The sequence below is a fragment of the Saccopteryx bilineata genome, chromosome 1 (assembly GCF_036850765.1).
Source record: "Saccopteryx bilineata isolate mSacBil1 chromosome 1, mSacBil1_pri_phased_curated, whole genome shotgun sequence".
NCBI lineage: Eukaryota > Metazoa > Chordata > Mammalia > Chiroptera > Emballonuridae > Saccopteryx > Saccopteryx bilineata.
The window spans coordinates 306,279,042-306,299,746 of NC_089490.1; the positions used below are offsets into that span (position 1 = coordinate 306,279,042).

The 20,705-nt window shown below is 43.1% G+C and overlaps 1 protein-coding gene across 7 annotated transcripts in view; it reads left to right on the forward strand.

Moving 5' to 3' along the window:
- The window catches only part of KMT2A (lysine methyltransferase 2A), a 114,827-nt gene extending 95,013 nt beyond the window's left edge, over positions 1-19,814 (forward strand). For 6 of the 7 annotated variants that reach the window (XM_066245935.1, XM_066245953.1, XM_066245980.1 and 3 more), the window contains 5 exons: positions 12,147-12,325; positions 12,487-12,590; positions 13,033-13,116; positions 13,540-13,669; positions 15,435-19,814. In XM_066245935.1, the coding sequence (XP_066102032.1) occupies positions 12,147-12,325; positions 12,487-12,590; positions 13,033-13,116; positions 13,540-13,669; positions 15,435-15,710 (773 nt within the window). In that variant the 3' untranslated portion in view covers positions 15,711-19,814. Of the gene's footprint in view, positions 1-12,146; positions 12,326-12,486; positions 12,591-13,032; positions 13,117-13,539; positions 13,670-15,434 lie in introns of those variants that run through there. The other variant, XR_010727354.1, reaches the window with a different exon arrangement.
- Positions 19,815-20,705: the final 891 nt, after the last annotated feature.

A 20,705-nucleotide genomic window follows, 5' to 3' on the forward strand; every position in this document is an offset into this window, starting at 1 on the left:
TAGTTTTAGGTCTTTGGTCCATTTTGAGTTAATTTTTATATATGGTGTTAGCTAAGGTTTCAACTTCATACTTTTGCGTGTGTATGTGTGTGTGTGTGTGGTTTTCCTAGCACCATTTGTAGAAAAGACTGTTCTTTCCCCATTGAATGGTCTGGGCATTCTTGACAAAAATCATCTGACCAGCCTGACCTGTGGTGGCGCAGTGGATAAAGCGTCGACCTGGAAATGCTGAGGTTGCCGGTTTGAAACCCTGGGCTTGCCTGGTCAAGGCACATATGGGAGTTGATGCTTCCAGCTCCTCCCCCCTTCTCTCTCTCTATCTCTCCTCTCTCTCTCTTTCTCTGTCTCTCCTTCTCCTCTCTAAAATGAATAAATAAAAAATATTAAAAAAAAAAAGTGAGCAAAATCAAAAAATACAAATTAAAAAAAAAAAATCATCTGACCAAATATGTGAAGGTTTATTATTGAAATGTCTATTCTATTCCATTGGTCTACATGTCTGTATTTATGCCAATACACAATATTTTGGTTACTATCGCTTTTTTTTGCTTCTTTTTTTAAAAAAATTTATTGAAGTACAATTTCTGTCGGTTTTGAAATCAGGAAGTATGCATACTCTAGTTCTGTTGTTTTTCAAGATTGTTTTGGCTATTCGGGGTCCCTTGAGATTCTGTATGAATTTCAGAATGGATTTTTTTATATCTGCAAAAAACATCATTGGGGGTTTTTTTGGGGTTTTTTTTTTCCCATTGGGTTTTTTTTTCTGTGTTTTTCTTTTTCCTTTTCTTTTTTTGAGGTTTTATTTATTTATTTATTTATTTATTTATTTATTTTTATTTTTCTGAAGCTGGAATCGGGGAGAGACAGTCAGACAGACTCCCGCATGCGCCTGACCGGGATCCACCCAGCACACCCACCAGGGGGCGACGCTCTGCCCACCAGGGGGCGCCGCTCTGTTGCGACCAGAGCCACTCCAGCGCCTGGGTCAGAGGCCAAGGAGCCATCCCCAGCGCCCGGGCCATCTTTGCTCCAATGGAGCCTCGCTGCGGGAGGGGAAGAGAGAGCCAGAGAGGAAGGAGAGGGAGAGGGGGAGGGGTGGAGAAGCAGATGGGCACTTCTCCCGTGTGCCCTGGCCAGGAATCAAACCCGGGACTTCTGCATGCCAGGCCGAGACTCTACCACTGAGCCAACCGGCCAGGGCGAGATTTTTTTTTTTCTGTATTTTTCTGAAGCCGGAAACGGGGAGAGACAGTCAGACAGACTCCCGCATGCGCCCGATCGGGATCCACCCGGCACGCCCACCAGGGGCTGACGCTCTGCCCACCAGGAGGCGATGCTCTGCCACTCCGGGGCGTCGCTCTGTTGCTACCAGAGCCACTCTAGCGCCTGGGGCAGAGGCCGAGGAGCCATCCCCAGCGCCGGGGTCATCTTTGCTCCAGTGGAGCCTCGGCTGCGGGAGGGGAAGAGAGAGACAGAGAGGAAGGAGAGGGGGAGGGGTGGAGAAGCAGATGGGCGCTTCTCCTGTGTGCCCTGGCTGGGAATCAAACTCGGGACTTCTGCATGCCAGGCCGAGGCTCTACCACTGAGCCAACCGGCCAGGGCCCCATTGGGGTTTTGATTAGAGATTACACTGAATCTGTCGATCACTTTGGGTGCTATTTACATTTTTTTGTTTTTGATAGAGACTGAGTGGGACAGATAGGAACAGACAGAAAGGAAGGGAAATAGATGAGAAGCATCCATTCTTTGTTGCAGCTCCTTAGTTGTTCATTGATTGCTTTCTTTTATGTGTCTTGACCGGGGCGGGGCGTGGGGGGGTGGGGCTAAAGCAGAGCGAGTGACCCCATGCTCAAGCCAGATGAGCCCGCATTCATGCTGGCAACCTCAGGGTTTCAAACCTGGGTCCTCTGCATCCCAGTCTGGTACTCCATCCACTGCACCACCACCTTGGTCAGCAACCCCATTGACATCTTAGAATATTAAGTCTTCCAATCCATGATTGTGGGATGTGTTTTCATTTACTTATGTCTTTTTAAAACTTCTTTCAAAGCCTGACTGGTGGTGGCACAGTAGATAGAGCATTGATCTGGGACACTAAGGTCCCAGGTTCAAAATCCTGAAGTCACTGTCTTGAGTGCGGCTTGAGTGCAGGCTCGCCCCCTTGAGCACAGGGTCCTGGCTTGGGCATGGGATCATAAACATGATTCTGTGGTTGCTGGCTTGAGGCCAAAGGTCGCTGGCTTGAGCAAAAGCGGTCACTGGCTCTGCTTGAGCACCCCTGTCAAAGCATGTATGAGAAAGCAATCAATGAACAACCAAAATGAAGCAACTATGAATTATGCTTCTCATCCCTCTCCCTTTCTGCTTGTCTCTCTTTCTCACTAAAAAAAATAATTTCTTTCAGCAATGTTTGTAGTTTTCTTTGTACAAGTCTTTCATTTCATTGATTAGGTTAAATCTTAGATGTTTTCTACTTATTATAAATGGAATTATTTTTGTATGTAGAAATACAACTGATTTTTGTGTTGGCTTTATATCCTGCTACATTACTGCATTTATTTATTTGTTCTAATAGTTATTATGTGGAATCTTTAGGTTTTCCTACATGTAAGATAACATTAGCAAACTGAAAATCTCTTCTTCCTTTCTAATTTGGGTGCTTTTTATTTTCCTTACTTAATTGCTCCCACTGGGATTTGCAGTAGTATGAAGTGGTGAAAGCAGGCATCTTTGCCTTGATTTTGATCTTAGAGGAAAAGCTTTCAGTCCTGCACTATTGAGTCTGAAATTTGCTGTGGATTTTTCATATATGGCTTGTATTAGTATTTTGTTTCTTTATATTGCCAAATATTATCCCATTATGTGATATACCACATGTACTTTCTTCATTGATCAACTAAATGATGGACATTTGGGTTTTTTTCTACTTTCTGATTATGGTGAATAATGTTGCCATGAGTATTCACGTACAAGTTTTTGGGTGGACATGTTTTTATTTTTGAGTGTGTACCTACTAGAATTGGAATTGCTGAATCATATGTTAACTGTATGTTTAACTTCTTGAAGAACTGCAAACATTTCTTTTTTTTTTTACAGAGACAGAGAGTCAGAGAGAGGGATAGATAGGGACAGACAGACAGGAATGAAGAGAGATGAGAAGCATCAATCATAAGTTTTTCGTTGTGACTCCTTAGTTGTTCATTTATTGCTTTCTCATATGTGCCTTGACCGTGGGCCTTCAGCAGACCGAGTAATCCCTCACTCAAGCTGGCAACCTCGAGGTCTCGAACCTGGGTCCTCTGCATCCCAGTCTCACCTTCTATTCACTGCGCCACTGCCTGGTCAGGCATCATACCTTTTTTTTAAAATTGAAAGTTTCTCATTGCTGCTAGACTTCAAATTAAAACTAGGCAGTGTAAAAACATTAATACGGTTGTTCAAGTGAACATTAAAGATTTTAATCCATTGATTCTGTATTTTCCATATCTGCCTACCTCTGTAAGCTCCTTTCCAATTAGTTGTAGGAAGAGAAGTGAATGAGTACTTAGAGAAATATAACCTTTATATATAATGTTTTTAAGAAGAAAAGGAAAATATTTAAAGTGTATAACATTCATTTATTTTAAGTGGCAGGTGCTTGTACAGCTGTTATAACAGCCTGTGTACTTTTCTATATTTAAAAATTTTAAGAACTTCTTTAATTATAAAAAAAGTAAAGGACACAACAAAAATTTTTAATAGATTTTATTTATTAATTTTTGGAGAGAGGATAGAAATAAAGAAAGGTTGGGGGGGGACTGGAAGCAATAACTCACAGTAGTTGCTTCTCATATGTTCCTTGACTGTGCAAGCCCAGGGTTTCAAACAAGCAACCTCGGCATCCAGGTTGACGCTCCATCCACTGCACCACCACAGGTCAGGCACACCACAAAACTTTATCTTCAGTAAAATACAAATGGACAATAACAATGAAGATATTATCTCACTCATAATTTTTAAATGTGCATATTAAAACATGATTAACTTTTTACCTTGATTTTAAAAGGTTCAGAATTTGGAAATAATATAGATAAAGGTGGAGAAGATGGGCTCTCCCTTACATTACTAATACAACTATTTGGAGAGCAGTTAAATGGTAGCTAATCCAAATTTTCAAGTCATATGCCCTTCAATCCAACAATTCCAATTCTAGGAAATTATCTTATATGTCATCTCAGTCAAGTCATAAAAATATATAAAGATGTTTATTCCAACGTGAGGTAGCAAAAAAATGGAAATAACCCAAATGCTCCTCATTAGGGGAATTTAGAAAGAGGCCAAAGTATAAATTAATTGAAACAGTATGTATCTAGTACAATCATGTATCTCGATTCCTTTACCTTTTTTATTTTTATTTTTTTGTATTTTCCTGAAATTGGAAATGGGGAGGCAGTCAGACAGACTCCCGCATGCACCCGACCGGGATCCACCCGCCATGCCCACCAGGGGGCAATGCTCTACCCATCCGGGGCGTTGCTCTGTTGCAACCAGAGCCATTCTAGCGCCTGAGGCAGAGGCCACAGAGCCATCGTCAGTGCCCGGGCCAGCTTTGCTCCAATGGAGCCTTGACTGCGGGAGGGGAAGAGAGACAGAGAGGAAGGAAAGGGGAAGGGGTGGAGATGGGCACTTCTCCTGTGTGCCCTGGCCAGGAATTGAACCCAGGACTCCTGCACGCCAGGCCAATGCTCTATCACTGAGCCAACCGGCCAGGGCTCCCTTTACTTTTATGTTCAGATATACATATACATATACCATACACATATAGATACTGTGTCTGAAGAATAAGACCTGGGAAATTGGAATAGGTAATTTTACTTCTCTGTACTGTTTCACTTTACTTCTCTAAGTAGGTGTTATTTTTATAAATTTCTTAAAAACTCGATTGGTTAGAGCAGTAATAGTCAACCTGGTCCCTACCGCCCACTAGTGGGCGTTCCAGCTTTCATGGTGGGCGGTAGCAGAGCAACCAAAGTATAAATAAGCCCTGGCCGGTTGGCTCAGCGGTAGAGCGTCGGCCTAGCGTGCGGAGGACCCGGGTTCGATTCCCGGCCAGGGCACACAGGAGAAGCGCCCATTTGCTTCTCCACCCCTCCGCCGCGCTTTCCCTCTCTGTCTCTCTCTTCCCCTTCCGCAACCAAGGCTCCATTGGAGCAAAGATGGCCCGGGCGCTGGGGATGGTTCTGTGGCCTCTGCCCCAGGCACTAGAGTGGCTCTGGTCGCAACATGGCGACGCCCAGGATGGGCAGAGCATCGCCCCTGGTGGGCGTGCCGGGTGGATCCCGGTCGGGCGCATGCGGGAGTCTGTCTGACTGTCTTTCCCTGTTTCCAGCTTCAGAAAAAAAAAAAAAAAAGTATAAATAAAAAGATAGATTTAACTATAGTATGTTGTTTTATAAAGATTTATTCTGCCAAACTTAGCGAAAATCTGACATAAAGTACTTGGTAAGTAATTATTATTATATGCTTTGTAACTTGCTGTAACTCTGCTGTATAAATTTTATAAAGTAAAGTTACTTCCGTACTTTATAAATTACCATTACTGTGAAACCGGTGGGCGGTTAGAAAATTTTACTACTAACAGAGATACAAAAGTAGGCGGTAGGTATAAAAAGGTTGACTACCCCTGGGGTAGAGCATCATCCTGATACGCCAAGGTTACAGGTTCAATCCCTGGTCAGGGCACATACAGGAACAGAGCAATGTTTCTTTCTTTCTTTCTCTCTCTTCCTTCTTCTCTCTCTCAAGTCAACCAGTAAATTAAGAAATAAAAACTTAGTTGATTTAAATATATTCAGTTCTGTTGTTAAAAGAACAGATGATAAATACTTTTTAAAAAAGATTTTATTTATTGATTTTACCGAGAGAGGAGAGAGGTTAGGGGAATGAGAAATATCAGCTCATAGTTGCATCACTTTAGCTGTTCATTGATTACTTGTCATATGTGTCTTGACCAGGCAAGCCCAGAGTCCACGACCTACCCACTGCACTGCCACAGGCCAGGTTTGTTTGTTTTTAAGTTAGGAATCTCCTGAATTCTTAGACTCTGTTCCTTTCATTCTCCCACTCAGGAGGCTTGTTTATTTTATTTTATCGATTGATTGAGTTTTAGAGAGATAGCGAAACATTGATCCACTGTCCCACCCATCCATGCATTCACTGGTTGACTCCTGTATGTGCCCTGTCTGGGGATCCAGCCTGCAAGCCTGGTGTATGAGGATGATTCTCTAGCCAACTGAGCTACCCAACCAGAGCCAGGAGACTTGTTTAGCCATTCCCATATTCTCACATTACACCCCAGTGATCCAAACTCATTCTTGCTATCATCCCCCTTATCTCGGGCCAGAAAAATCCTGTAAATCTTGACGTCCATCCTTCCTCTCATCATTCACTCATTCATAGCCAGTCGGTCACTGCTATTGATTCTACCCCAAAAGTAGAATTCCTTCTCTTTCCTTCCTCAGGAATAACCTTGGTTATTCTCTAACCTATAATATTAAAAAACTTTATAACTGCCTGACCTGTGGTGGCGCAGTGGATAAAGCATCGACCTGGAAATGCTGAGGTCGCCGGTTCGAAACCCTGGGCTTGCCTAGTCAAGGCACATATGGGAGTTGATGCTTCCAGCTCCTCCCCCCTTCTCTCTCTGTCTCTCTCCCTCTCTGTCTCTCTCTCTCCTCTCTAAAATGAATAAATAAAATTTAAAAAAAAAAACAAACAAAAAAAAAAAACTTTATAACTGATCCCTGAATCTCCCATCTCTTCTACTTAAAACCTCATTGTTGCCTACTAATTCTGGAATATTTCAGTCCTTAAAGATTTGTTACTAGTAAATATTTACTGAACACTTGTAACATGTCCGTCACCATGTTAAACACTTAGCCTATAGTTGCTGAGTAGAAGCAGAGTAAGCCCTGCTTTCCTGGGGTCTCCAGTCCATGAGTGCCTCACTTGACAGGGTCCTATTCACTCCACCTCCCAGACTTCACTTTCAACACTGCCCTCCCCACCAGATTTCTTTTTCTTTCTTTTTTTTTTTTAAATTTTTTTTTTTAATTATTCATTTTAGAGAGGAGAGGGAGAGACAGAGAGAGAGAAGGGGGGAGGAGCTGGAAGCATCAACTCCCATATGTGCCTTGACCAGGCAAGCCCAGGGTTTTGAACTGGCGACCTCAGCATTTCCAAGTCGATGCTTTATCCACTGCACCACCACAGGTCAGGCCAGATTTCTTTTTCTGTAGCCACACTGCACTATTTTTTGTTACAGATCCATCAGTGTGTCTTAAAATGTGGTCTGTAGACATGAGTCAACCTCTGGGGTTGGAAGTGATAAAGCTTTTTTTTTTTTTTTTTTTTTTTTTTTTTTGTATTTTTCTAAAGCTGGAAACAGGGAGAGACAGTCAGACAGACTCCCGCATGCGCCCGACCGGGATCCACCTGGCACGCCCACCAGGGCGACGCTCTGCCCACCAGGGGGCAATGCTCTGCCCCTCCGGGGCGTCGCTCTGCCGCGACCAGAGCCACTCTAGCGCCTGGGGCAGAGGCCAAGGAGCCATCCCCAGCGCCCGGGCCATCTTTGCTCCAATGGAGCCTTGGCTGCGGGAGGGGAAGAGAGAGACAGAGAGGAAGGAGGGGGTGGGGGGTGGAGAAGCAAATGGGCGCTTCTTCTATGTGCCCTGGCCGGGAATCGAACCTGGGTCCCCCGCACGCCAGGCCGAAGCTCTACCGCTGAGCCAATTGGCCAGGGCCTCTATAAAGCTGATTTTTAACGTGTACCCCAAGTAATTCTTCTTACTTATATAGCACGTGCTTTCACTTTGGCATACCATGATTCATGTAGTTCCCTTTACCAGGAATGGCCTATGTGCCTCCATCTTCTCTCTTCCTGCACCCCAGATTTCCTTTTTTGGCTTTTCTGTTAATCCTTCAAGACCCTGCCCCCCTGACCAGGCTGTAGTGCAGTGGATAAAGCATCAGATTGGGATGCAGAGAACCCAGGTTTGAAATCTCAAGGTCACCAGCTTGAGCAAGGGCTCACCAGCTTGAGCACAGGGTCGCTGGCTTGATTGTGGGATCATAGACATGACTCCATGGTTGCTGGCTTGAGCCCAAGGTCGCTGCTTTGAGCAAGGGGTCACTTGCTCTGCTGTAGCCTCCCCTCCCAGTCAAGGCACATATGAGAAAGCAATCAACAAACAACTAAGGTGCCACAATGAAGAATTGATGCTTTTCATCCTCTCCCTTCCTGTCTGTCTGTCCCTATCTATCCCTCTCTCTGTCTCTGTCTCTCTCTCTCTCTCTCTCACACACACACACACACACACACCCTGCCCAAAGTTTCCTCTTTTCTGGAGCCTTTTTTGACCATTCTTCTGTATACCTACAGCCTTACTGCTTAGGATACTTTGACCTCAAGTTATAGAAACCCCATCTCTTGATTGATTAAATAGGAAGATGATTTATAATCTTACATAACAGAAAGTCCAGAGGTAGGACAGGCATCAGGTTTGATTTGGAAGTGTGCATTGTCATAAGACCTAGATTCTTTCCTTCTTTTCGCTTTGCTTACCAAGGTAAAACTTTAGGTTCAGGCTGATAGCAAATAATTGCAACAATTCTCCAGGATCAGTCAGTCATGGCAATGTGAGCAGGAAGTAGACTTCTCACATCTCACAGACCAGAACTTGGTACCATGTTCATTCCTAAGGTAGTTACTGCCAAGGATCCTGAGATTCCTGTGGTTGGCATAAACTAATCATTGGAGTGGAATGGACGCTGAGGGTTACCACAATGACTATTGTATTCTGCAGTCCAAGACTTGTATATCATTCTCCATCTCTCATGCTATCACCTTTTCTTTGCCCTCATGATTTTATATTCTTGTGGAAGATATAAGACACTAAAGCAGATAAAATGTGGTTCTGAAATAGAGTGACACAAAGGTGGGTAGTTGGTTGCAGTTAACCTCTTCCAGATGGAGTGGTCAGGAAAAGAGTCTCTTAAAGAGATGACATTAAAGCTGAGACCTGAGTGATGATAAGTCAGTCATGCAACAGTTAGAGTACAAGTCTTTATGCAGAAAAAACAGCAGATAAAAACCCCTGAAGTTGCCTGACCAGGCGGTGGCTCAGTGGATAGAGCGTCAGACTGGGATGCGGAAGACCCAGGTTCGAGACCCCGAGGTTGCCAGTTTGAGCACGGGCTCATCTGGCTTGAGCAAAAAGCTCGCCAGCTTGGATGCAAGGTCGCTGGCTCGAGCAAGGGGTTATTCGGTCTGCTGAAGGCCCACAGTCAAGGCACATATGAGAAAGCAATCAATGAACAACTAAGGTGTCGCAATGTGCAACGAAAAAGTAATGATTGATGCTTCTCATCTCTCTGTTCCTGTCTCTCTGTCCCTGTCTATCCCTCTCTCTGTCTCTGTAAAAAAAACAAAACAAAAAAAAACCCTGAAGTGGGAATACCCTTGTGTTTATTGTGTCTCTTCCGTGAAATAATAGCTCTGTGAATACAGGTACCTTGTCCACCTGTTCACCTCTGTATTCCTAAGATTCTGTCTGTCACAGTGGAGAGATGGAAAGAATGTGTGGAGTATAGTAGGTGCTCAGTAAGTATTTGTTGAATAAACAAATCCCTCCACAACAATAAATTGTTCCTTCTTAAAGAGTTGCCACAATACTTTATATTCAACCATTATTTTGATACTTTCATATTATATAGTTTGTGTGCATACCTTCTCTCTCATCCAGCAGCTCCTTGAGAACAGAGGCCAGGCATGATTTGTCTTTGTTTTCCCAATATTGACACACTACCTGATCTCATTGTAAGTCCTCCTGGGAATGTGTACTTGAACACAGCCTAAGTATTATAGACTTAGTATTTTTTTACCTGACCTGTGGTGGCACAGTAGGATAAAGCGTCAACCTGGAACGCTGAGGTTGCCAGTTCGAAACCTTGGGCTTGCCCGGTCAAGGCACATATGGGAGTTGATGCTTCCTGCTCCTCCCCTTTCTCTCTCTCTCTCTCTCCCCACCCTCTAAAAATCAATAAATAAATAAAAATAAATTAAAAATTAAAAATAAATAAATAAAGACTTAGTATTTTTTTGTGTATGTGATAATATACTTAGGGATGTTTTTCAGTGTCTTTTTCTACCCAGGAATTCATTGCAATCTAAATCTAGGAAAAAGCCTGACCTAAATCTAGGAAAAAGCCCAGGCGCAGTGGATAAAGCGTCGATCTGGAATGCTGAGGTCGCCGGTTTGAAACCCTGGGCTTGCCTGGTCAAGGCACATATGGGAGTTGATGCTTCCAGCTCCTCCCCCTTCTCTCTCTGTCTCTCCTCTCTCTCTATCTCTGTCTCTCCCTCTCCTCTCTAAAATGAATAAAATAAATAAGTAAATAAGTAAAATTAAAAAAAAAAAGAAATTCTCTAAGTGAAATAGAAATTGTACATCTAATAATAACTTACCCTTCTTCTAAAAAATTACCTAAGACATAGAATTTTCAAATACAGAAAAGCAAACAACTACAATAACAAGTTGAAAGCTAGACAAGGTCTCACCTCCCAGAAGTAACTGTTATTAACATTTAAACATGGATGTCCTTCCAGACAAAGCATGTGGTCCCCAGATAACACTGAGCTTACATCTCTGAACTTGCTTCATAACACAGAGTGTATGTCTGTTTAAATTGTGTAGGTAATCCCAACACAATTATGCTTATGAACTATATGTCTTGTCTACAACAAACACCATTATTGTTTTGGTATCAATTAATAAGACTTAAAACAATATTTATAAATGAGATAATATAGTTTACCTAAAAATATAAAGAAGATTAACTATTTGTTTCTTTCAAAAAATGTGGCATTAGTGAGCATATTACTATGCCCCGTCCCTTAAATGAAGGAAGTAAATTTATTATTATTATTATTATTATTATTAAGTGAGAGGCAGGGAGACAGAGAGACAGACTCCTGCATGTGCCCTCACCAGGATCCACTGGGCAAGCCCACTAAGGGGCAATGCTCTGCCCATTCGGGGCTGCTGCTCCGTTGCTAAGCAACCAAGCTATTTTTAGCGCCTAAGGTAAGGCCATGGTGCCATCCTCAGCTCCTGGGGCCATCTTGATTAAATGAGCCATGGCTGTGGGAGGGAGAGAAAGAGAGAGAGAAGGGGAAAGGTGGAGCAGCAGATGGTCACTTGTCCCGTGTGCCCTGACCAGGAATTGAACCTGGGACTTCTACATGCTGGGCTGATGCTCTACCACTAAGCAAACTGGCCAGGGCCACACATTTTATTTTTTTAAAAAGATAGAGAGATAGGGACATCAGTCTATTCTTGTATGTGCCCTGACTGGGGATCAAACCGTCAACTTCTGTTCTTTGGGACTGTGCTCTAACCAGTTGAGCTATTTGGACAGGGCAAAGAAGCAGATTTTTGTAGAAAGCCTTTCCCTGTCTGTGCCAGCAGACTTATATAAATGTTTTTGTAAATAAATAAATAAATAAATGCTCATTAATGCCATGAGATTAGTGGGTAAAACAACGCATCCATTGAGGGTTTTCCTCCACACATTCACTCTCACAGCACAAAAGAGAGTTCTGTCTTTAAAGGGTTAAAAAATGTTCTTTTTACATTTTAGTGAGCTGCCTGTGTGGATGTATGCTTACAGACCCAGAACTCCATTTATCTATAAACAAAAAGTTGGAGTTACACAGTCCAAGGCTCAAATTTTGTCACACTAGCTATGTGACCTTTAAATTCTCTGAGCCTAGATTTACTTACCTTAAGATAAAACTAGTAACTCCTGCCTGGCATGGTCATTAGGACCATAAAATGAAATAATGCATATAGCATTTTTATGCACATGCAGAACACAGAAAATAGTACGTAGTTCACTTTTTTTCACTTTATCTGTCGCCAACATTTTCCATATTGATAATTCTATATCTACATCATTTTAATGGCTTATCTAATGCAGATGATTGGCTAGTCCTTAGTCTAATTTGCTCTAGAGAAGCCTCTGGCCACTATTCACTGGCACAGGCATGTTGTTCCGTCCTGTCTGCTGCACTCCTCACAGCCCTGGTGCCTCTGCTCCTCCAGGTGTTAATGGTCTGAAGATGCTGGGGATCCTCCACGATGCTGTCGTGTTCCTGATTGAGCAGTTGTCAGGCGCCAAGCACTGTAGGAATTACAAATTCCGCTTTCACAAACCAGAGGAGGCCAACGAACCGCCCCTGAACCCTCACGGCTCAGCCAGGGCTGAAGTCCACCTGAGGCAAGTTCCATTCTTTTCCTTAAGCAGTTTTGGGTCCCAATTTCTTGTCTAATGATTTAATTATTTTCCCAGATAACCTTTGAGATTTTCAGTGTTGGTGCTGTCCTTTATTACGTCTATTAAAGCATTTCTCTAAATATATTCTAATTTTTTGGCTCCAGGAAGTCAGCATTTGACATGTTTAATTTCCTGGCTTCTAAACATCGGCAGCCTCCCGAATACAACCCCAATGATGAGGAAGAGGAGGAGGTACAGCTGAAGTCAGCTCGGTAAGCCTTGAGTGGAGAGTTGTCATTAGAAACACTTTGCTTCTGTCTACTCAGCTCTCCAGGGCACTGTGTGGTTTTGCTTGGATCAGAATTTCCTGGGTAACATTTAAGCAGACTGAAATGTACTTTGTGTTGAAGTAGCAGTAGCTGACTCGCACAAAGACTATGTTTAGAAGAGAAATATAAATAACTCTTAAGATGTATAGTTTTTTGTTTTGGGTTTTGTTTTTTTACCATAGTATATCTGTCAGCTTAGGCTGTATCACTGCAGTCATCATGGTCAGAAAATACTATATTTATGAAAATAGGCCTAATTTTGTAAGACACTTGTTATTATTGGCACAAAGAATAGTGTAGTCATTTTCTGGGAACTTCCAATCTGAGACTCAGAGCTAATTATTTCCTGAACAGAATTCATTAACAATATGCCTTGTTTCTTCAGAAGGGCGACTAGTATGGATCTGCCAATGCCCATGCGTTTCCGGCACTTAAAAAAGACTTCCAAGGAGGCAGTTGGTGTCTACAGGTATGGCTAAAATCCTAGAGAGAATTATAGAAAACTAATGATGTTTTTTGAAATCAGAATGAACCAAATGTAGGAGTGACCTCCCTCATTCAGTAGATTGGATTTATAGATATTATTAATTGAACCAGATGTCCTGGGATCCTGCAGTTCTTGCGTTGAACAACAAATTTAACACAGTAAGCATTGCAGTATTGCTACTTCTACTGGGCTGCAGAATGGAGAAAATTTTAATCCTTGTCCATTTGTTAGGACAATTAATGTACTCAAGTGGGTCCATATTTTGTTTGTTTATTTGTTTGTTTGTTTCAAGTGTCCCTCTTGGGGGACTAACAGACCAGGGGATTTTATTCACTTACTCGTGTTCACACAGTTAACCTTATTCCAAAGTTTATGGCTGATCTCTTGTCCATCTTCATGTCCTAGGTCTCCAATCCACGGCCGGGGTCTTTTTTGTAAAAGAAACATCGATGCAGGTGAGATGGTGATTGAGTATGCTGGCAATGTCATCCGTTCCATCCAGACTGACAAGAGAGAGAAGTATTATGACAGCAAGGTGAGTCTCAAACTTCCACTCTCCCAGTACTTTTGTTTTTTTGGGGTTTTTTTTACAGGGACAGAGAGAGTCAGAGAGAGGGATAGATAGGGACAGACAGACAGGAACGAAGAGAGATGAGAAGCATCAATCATCAGTTTTTTGTTGCGACACCTTAATTGTTCATTGATTGCTTTCTCATATGTGCCTTGATCAGGGGGCCCACAGCAGACGGAGTAACCCCTTGCTCAAGCCAGCGACCTTGGGTCCAAGCTGGTGAGCTTTGCTCAAACCAGATGAGCCCACGCTCAAGCTGGCAAACTTGGGGTCTAGAACCTGGGTCTTCTGCATCCCAGTTCAACGCTGTATCCATTGCGCCACCGCCTGGTCAGGCAGTACTTTTGTTTATTATAGAAAGTGGCCATCAACTATCAATATCTCTGCATCAAAAAAAAAATACTGTGTTTTGATTCAAAGACACTTTTTCAACATTTTAATATCTCTGAAATTTGTGGTGGGCCCAGTAAAAGTTCATAATGTACTGTAAGGATTAGTACACAAAATTCTCTTTGAAGGTTTGTCCGAGTGGATCCCTGAATTAAAAGCACATAGCAACAGTCTGCCTGGTGGTGGTGTAGTGGATAATGTTGACCCAGGATGCTGAGGTCCCCAGTTTAAAGTGTTGGGGGGGTTTTTTGTGGGGTTTTTTGCATTTTTCCGAAGCTGGAAACGGGGAGGCAGTCAGATGGACTCCCACACGTGCCCGACCAGGATCCACCCGGCATGCCCACCAAGGGGCGATGCTCTGCTCATTTGGGGCGTCGCTCTGTTGCATCCAGAGCCATTCTAGCGCCTGGGGCAGAGGCCAAGAAGCCATCCCCAGCGCCCGGGCCATCTTTGCTCCAATGGAGCCTGGCTGCGGGAGGGGAAGAGAGAGACAGAGATGAAGGAGAAGGGGAGGGGTGGAGAAGCAGATGGACGCTTCTTCTGTGTGCCCTGGCCAGGAATCGAACCCAGGACTCCTGCACACCAGGCCGACGCTCTACCACTGAGCCTAGCGGCCAGGGTTGTTTTAGATTTTATTTATTCATTTTTATAAAGAGAGAGAAAGGGGAGGAACAGGAAGCATGAACTCCCATATATGCCTTGACCAGGCAAGCCCAGGGTTTCAAACCAGTGACCTCAGTGTTCCAGTTTGACGCTTTATCCACTGCACCACCACAGGTCAGGCAAGGTCCCCAATTTCAAAAACCCTAGGTAGCTGGCTTGAGCATGGGCTGATCAGCTTGAGCACAGGCTTGCCATCTTGATTATAGGGTTACTGGCTTGAGCAAGGGCTCATCCAAATGATCCCAGGGTCACTAGCTCAAGCCCCAGGTCATTGACTTGAGCAAGGCGTCACTGGTGAAAGCACATAAGAGAAGCAATCAATGAACAACTAAAGTGAAGCAATTATGAGTTGATAACTTCTCATCTGTCTCCTCCCTGTCTCCCTTCCTGTCTCTCTCTCTGTCTCTGCCCTTTTAAAAAAACAAAAAGCACATAGCAACACAATTTTTAAGTTTCTCTTTCCTGAGGAAATATTAATAAACCAGTAGTCTATTGCCTACAATCTTGGAATTCATCATGGAAACATCTTGAGAGATGAGAGGAATCTGGAAATTTTACTAGAAAAAAAAACTATGCATCACCAGCTATTAGTCATACCAGAAAAGAGCTTGGGAAATGTTCTCAACACTGAGCTATAATAAATAACAGGTTCTTCTCCATTCTTCTTCACATATAGGGTATAGGTTGCTACATGTTTCGAATTGATGACTCAGAGGTAGTGGATGCCACCATGCATGGAAATGCTGCACGCTTCATCAATCACTCCTGTGAGCCTAACTGCTACTCTCGGGTCATCAACATTGATGGACAGAAGCACATTGTCATTTTTGCCATGCGCAAGATCTACCGAGGGGAGGAACTCACTTACGACTACAAGTTCCCCATTGAGGATGCCAGCAACAAGCTACCCTGCAACTGTGGCGCCAAGAAATGCCGGAAGTTCCTAAACTAAAGCTGGTCCTCTTCCCCAGTGTGCAGTCCTGGGGCCCAGGGCCATCCAAAACAATGCTGAAGGCCTTTGCCAGCAGCTAGGAGTTTAGGATTGAGTGGGCACAGTTGAGAGGCCTCCATGATGGCTGAGGTCCCTTATGGCCCATATTCACATTATACATGTGATCATAGTCCTGGAGAGAGAAATGAGGTCTCAAAGTAAAGGCCCATGATCTGCTTTTTACTGGGGCCCTCTAATTATATGCTGTTCAAAAGTGGGAAATGGAGTCCCTAGTAGACTTGCTGGAAGGAGTTATGGGTTAGTTTTATTGGGAGATTGGGTATAAGCATCTCCTCAGAGAGAAGTTGCCATCCTCTCCTTGGCCCTTTCCCAAGCACTGTAAGCAAGGGGTCAGGCAAAGTCCCAATCATTGGGTTGGTTGGCTACCTGATAGTTTGCTAGCCGGGCCCAACCTGTAGCCATCTGTTGAACAAACAGAAAAGGTCTGGTGGTTTTCCCTGCTCTCTTCCTACTTGAGAGTTCACTTCTAGTTGGGAAACAGGATTCTTGGCACCTTTTGTGTCACAAGGCTGTCTTGGGGTTGTGCCAATTAATTACCAAACATTGAGCCTGTGGGCTTTAAGTGGGAGTATTTATCCCCATGAGCCTTATCTCAGCCAGTTACCTTTCTTGACTATAGGAGCGGCTTCCCTCATTCCTTCTCTTCACTCTCCTGTTTTGTGTTCCCTTTTCTTCATCCCACTGCTTTTCCCATTCTTTCTGGGTGGTAGGAGAAAGTGATTCTCTGCTCAAGGACACTCCCTATTAGGCACACTATGTACCTCCAAAAACTTTCCCTGATCCTGTAAGCACTCCCAGTGGGGAAGTGGACAGGAGCCATTGGCCATAACCAGACAGAATTAGGAGTTGTCATAAAGCTCCACTGAGAGTTTTAAAGAAATATATGTAGCATGACATTTTAGGAAGAGATTATTTAAATAGTTGAATCATGCAACAGCCAGGATGACCTCTGGCCCCCATTCCTAGGACTGGTAATTTTACTGTCCTGCTGTTAAGACATAGGAAGACCTAATTTTTAAATGGTCAGTGTCCAGTTGAAGGCACAACACTAATCAGATTTCAAGGCCCAAAACTTGGGGACTAGACCACCTTGTATTGAGGGAACTCTGCCACCCATGCAAAATCCATGGGTAAAGTAAATCAGATGACACTACTGCCCTAATTACTCCTTAGGATGTGGTCAAACAGCATCAAGTGTTTTTTCTCTCCCTTCCCCCAAGACAGTGTCCTAAACCTGTTAAATTAAGTCATTGGATTTTCCTCTGTTCTGTTTACAGTTTACTATTTAAGGTTTTATAAATGTAAATATATTTTGTATATTTTTCTATGAGAAGCACTTCATAGGGAGAAGCACTTATGACAAGGCTATTTTTTAAACCGCGGTATTATCCTAATTTAAAAGAAGATCGGTTTTAAATAATTTTTTATTTTCATAGGATGAAGTTAAAGTTAATATTCAGCTGTACACACAAAGTCTGGTTTTTCCTGCCCAACTTCCCCCTGGAAGGTGTACTTTTTGTTGTTTGATGTGTAGTTTGTTTGTGCCCTGTTGACAAACGTTTCCTAGGTTTTGTTCTTTGACAATAAATGGAAAAGGAAGGTCACCCAACTCCATTGGGCCACTCCTCTTCTTTCCCGCACTGTCTCTCCTTTCTGGCACTTGCTCAGAGTGGTGAGAGGTGGTAATCTACTTTTCCCTCCTTTTTCCTACTTCAGAAATGGCAACCTGACATTTCCACCACCATCTGCCTCATAGCTCAACTCACTCCCTTTCCCTCTGCCCACCAAGTCCTCATACCTACAAAGAACCCATAGATCCCCCTGTGCCCTCTTTTGGGGCAGCCCATTGAAACTGAAGCACAGTCTGACCACCCACAATAAAGCAGGTTTTTCTCTGCCTGTCAGCCATGAGGTTTCAGAGCATTGTAGTCCAGCAGAGGGCAGGGCAACCTTTTCTCCACACAAGAAGCCTGTTCGTTCCTATGGAAGTCTAGCAAAGCAATACGACTCAGCCCAGCGCTCTCTGCTCCAGGACTCATGGTTCTGCTGTGCCTTCCATCCTGGGCTCCCTGTTCTTCCGTGACCTTAAGAACTTTGATGGCTTTGCTGGAACATTGTCACTGTTGTTGCTGTCATGCAGGGAGCCCAGCACTGTGGCCAGGATGGCAGAGACTTCCTTGTTATCACAGAGAAGTGCCAGCAGGGGACTGGGGAAAGCACTCGACCCAGACCTCACCTCCCTTCCTCCTTCTGCCCATGAACAAGACACAAGTGGCCCTACGGGCTCCACTATTGTCTGGTTTCCTTTATTATTGCACTGTGTGAGGTTTTTTTGTAAACCCTTTTATTCCTTTTTTTTTCTTTTTTTTAAGGAAAAAATCCTTAAGCTGCATTTGTTACTGAAAAGATTAATGCACTGATGGGTCATGAATTCACCCTGAGAAAGACCCAAAGGCCAGTCTGGGGGTGGGGGAAACTCAGCTAAACAGACAGAGTTACTGCCCTGCTAGGCCATGCTGTACTGTGAGCCCCTCCTCCTCTTTCTACCAGTCCCAAGCCTTGAGGCCAGGGGAGGAACCCACATCTTCCTTCTGCCAGCTGCAGATGGTTTGCCTTGCCTTTCCACTCCCTAACTAACCACAGAAATGAGAAATTTCTCATACAGCTCAGCCTTGAGTTCATTGCCAAAATTCAGCATACCTGCCAGCAACTTGGGGAATGAGCTAAGGGTTCCCTACAAGAGGGAAAGAAGGCAACAGATGGGATAGCTGTTTTCAAAACACCTGAGTTTGTTTTCAAAGTGACCTAATGAATCTCTGCACAAAAGTGCAGACTGAGAAACTGTGGTGGGTCATTCCTAAGAGCCCCCCAAGGGGCACCCCAAATCCCTAAGGAGTAACAGGCTTCAAACCTGGTCAGTTCTCAGTGAGAGAGCCAGCTCCCTTACCGCTTTGCTGCTAGAACCTGTTGTGGCTGCATTTCCTGGTGGCCAGTGACAACTGTGTAACCAGAATAGCTGCATGGCACTGACCCTTTGGCCGGAACTTGGTCCTTTGGCTCCCTCTGTTATTGTCCACAACCTCCAGCACAACCCCTTCTGTTTTAGACCAATATCAAGAATTCAGGGGGAAGCCCTGGCAGCTATATATGTTTTCAATCAGACTCCCTTGCCGGGATCCAGTCCACCACCCTGCTTGCCTCTGTCAAACACCCCCGGCCAATGCAGTGAGCACCATGCAGCTCCCTTGATTTAAAAAAAAAAAAAAAAAAAAAAAAAATTAATGAATGTATCTTTCTAAAGGACTGACGTTCAATCAAATACCTGAAAATACTAAAGGTCAAAACCTTGTCAGATGATAACTTTTAAGTTTGATTTGGGATATTTTAAATAGAATTTTTTTAAAGGAAAAGCGGGTCATTGCAAAGGGCTGGGTGTAGTTTTGTTTCATTTCCTTCATTTTAAAGCAATACAAGGTTATTAAGCAGATGGTTTTGTGCCGAATCATGAATACCAGTCAAGTCTCACTCTGAAAACTTGTAACTTTTTTGTTTTGGTTTTCAAATAAATATAAATATGATATATATAGGAACTAATATAGTAATGCACCATGTAACAAAGCCTAGTTCAGTCCACGGCTTTTAATTCTCTTTAACACTATAGATAAGGATTGTGTTACAGTTGCTAGTAGTGGCAGGAAAATGTCAGTCTGGCACTCCTCTGTCCTCTGAAATGGGGTGAGGGGGGCAAACCTTAAAGGAATGGTAGCCCATTCCTAGGATCAGAAAGAAATGCAGAATCGGTGTCACCTGGATTTTTTTCTGCCAGTGAATGTTGCCAGGCAGTACCTGTACTCCTTGTTTTTCTATTTTGGTTATGAATGTTGGGGTTTCCACCTGCATTTAGGGGAAAATTGTGTTCTGTGTTTTCCTGGTATCTTGTTCCGAGGTACTCTAGTTCTGTCTTTCAACCAAGAAAATAGACTTGTGGTGTTTCTTTTATTGAACTTTTAACAGTCTCTTTAGTAAATACAGGTAGTTGAATAATTGTTTCAAAAGCTCAACAGATGACAAGCTTCTTTTCTAGAAATAAGACATTTCTTGACAACTTTATCATGTATAACATTTTTTTCCTTGTGTTCTTCCAAGCTTCTGGTTAGAGAAAAAGAGAGAAAAAAAAAAAGGAAAAATGTATCTAAAGTCCATCAGTGTTAACTCCCTGTGACAGGGATGAAGGAAAATAACTTTAATAGTTCAAAAAATAATAATGCTGAAAGCTCTCTACGAAAGACTGAATGTAAAAGTAAAAAGTGTACATAGTTGTAAAAAAAAAAAAAGGAGTTTTTAAACATGTTTATTTTCTATGCACTTTTTTTTATTTAAGTGATAGTTTAATTAATAAACATGTCAAGTTTATTGCTGCACATGGTGGCGCTTTCTTTTGGCTTTGGCTGGGGAGGAGAAATGGGGGAGGAGTACAGCCTAAAACTTGATTCCAAAGTACCTTCCACAGTCCTTATTTTAAGGTAGAATCTCTTAGTCATTCCTCATTGCTTTTCACGTGGGCTCTCTCAACCATGTTGTCTTATCAATGGTGTATATTCAGAACTTAGTTAACTCCGGATATAAAGAAGAGCTCAAGAGGACAAAGGAATAGTTCCTTTGCCACCTACATACCTCGCCCTTTTTTATCCATGGGTGGTCAAGCATTTTTTATCCATGGGTGGTCAAGCATTTAAGGTTTAAAGCATTTAAGGGAGAACCTGGACAGCACCCTCTATTTGCTCTGCTCCGCCTTAAGGCTGAAATTGGATTTATTTACTGTTTTCCTTAGGACTGAGGTGCCAGAGGGGAGGCAGTTGAGAAATACCTGTAAATATTCTACTGAGCCAGGTCACTAAACACTGGCCAAACAAGTTGAGTTTACACTACAGCCAA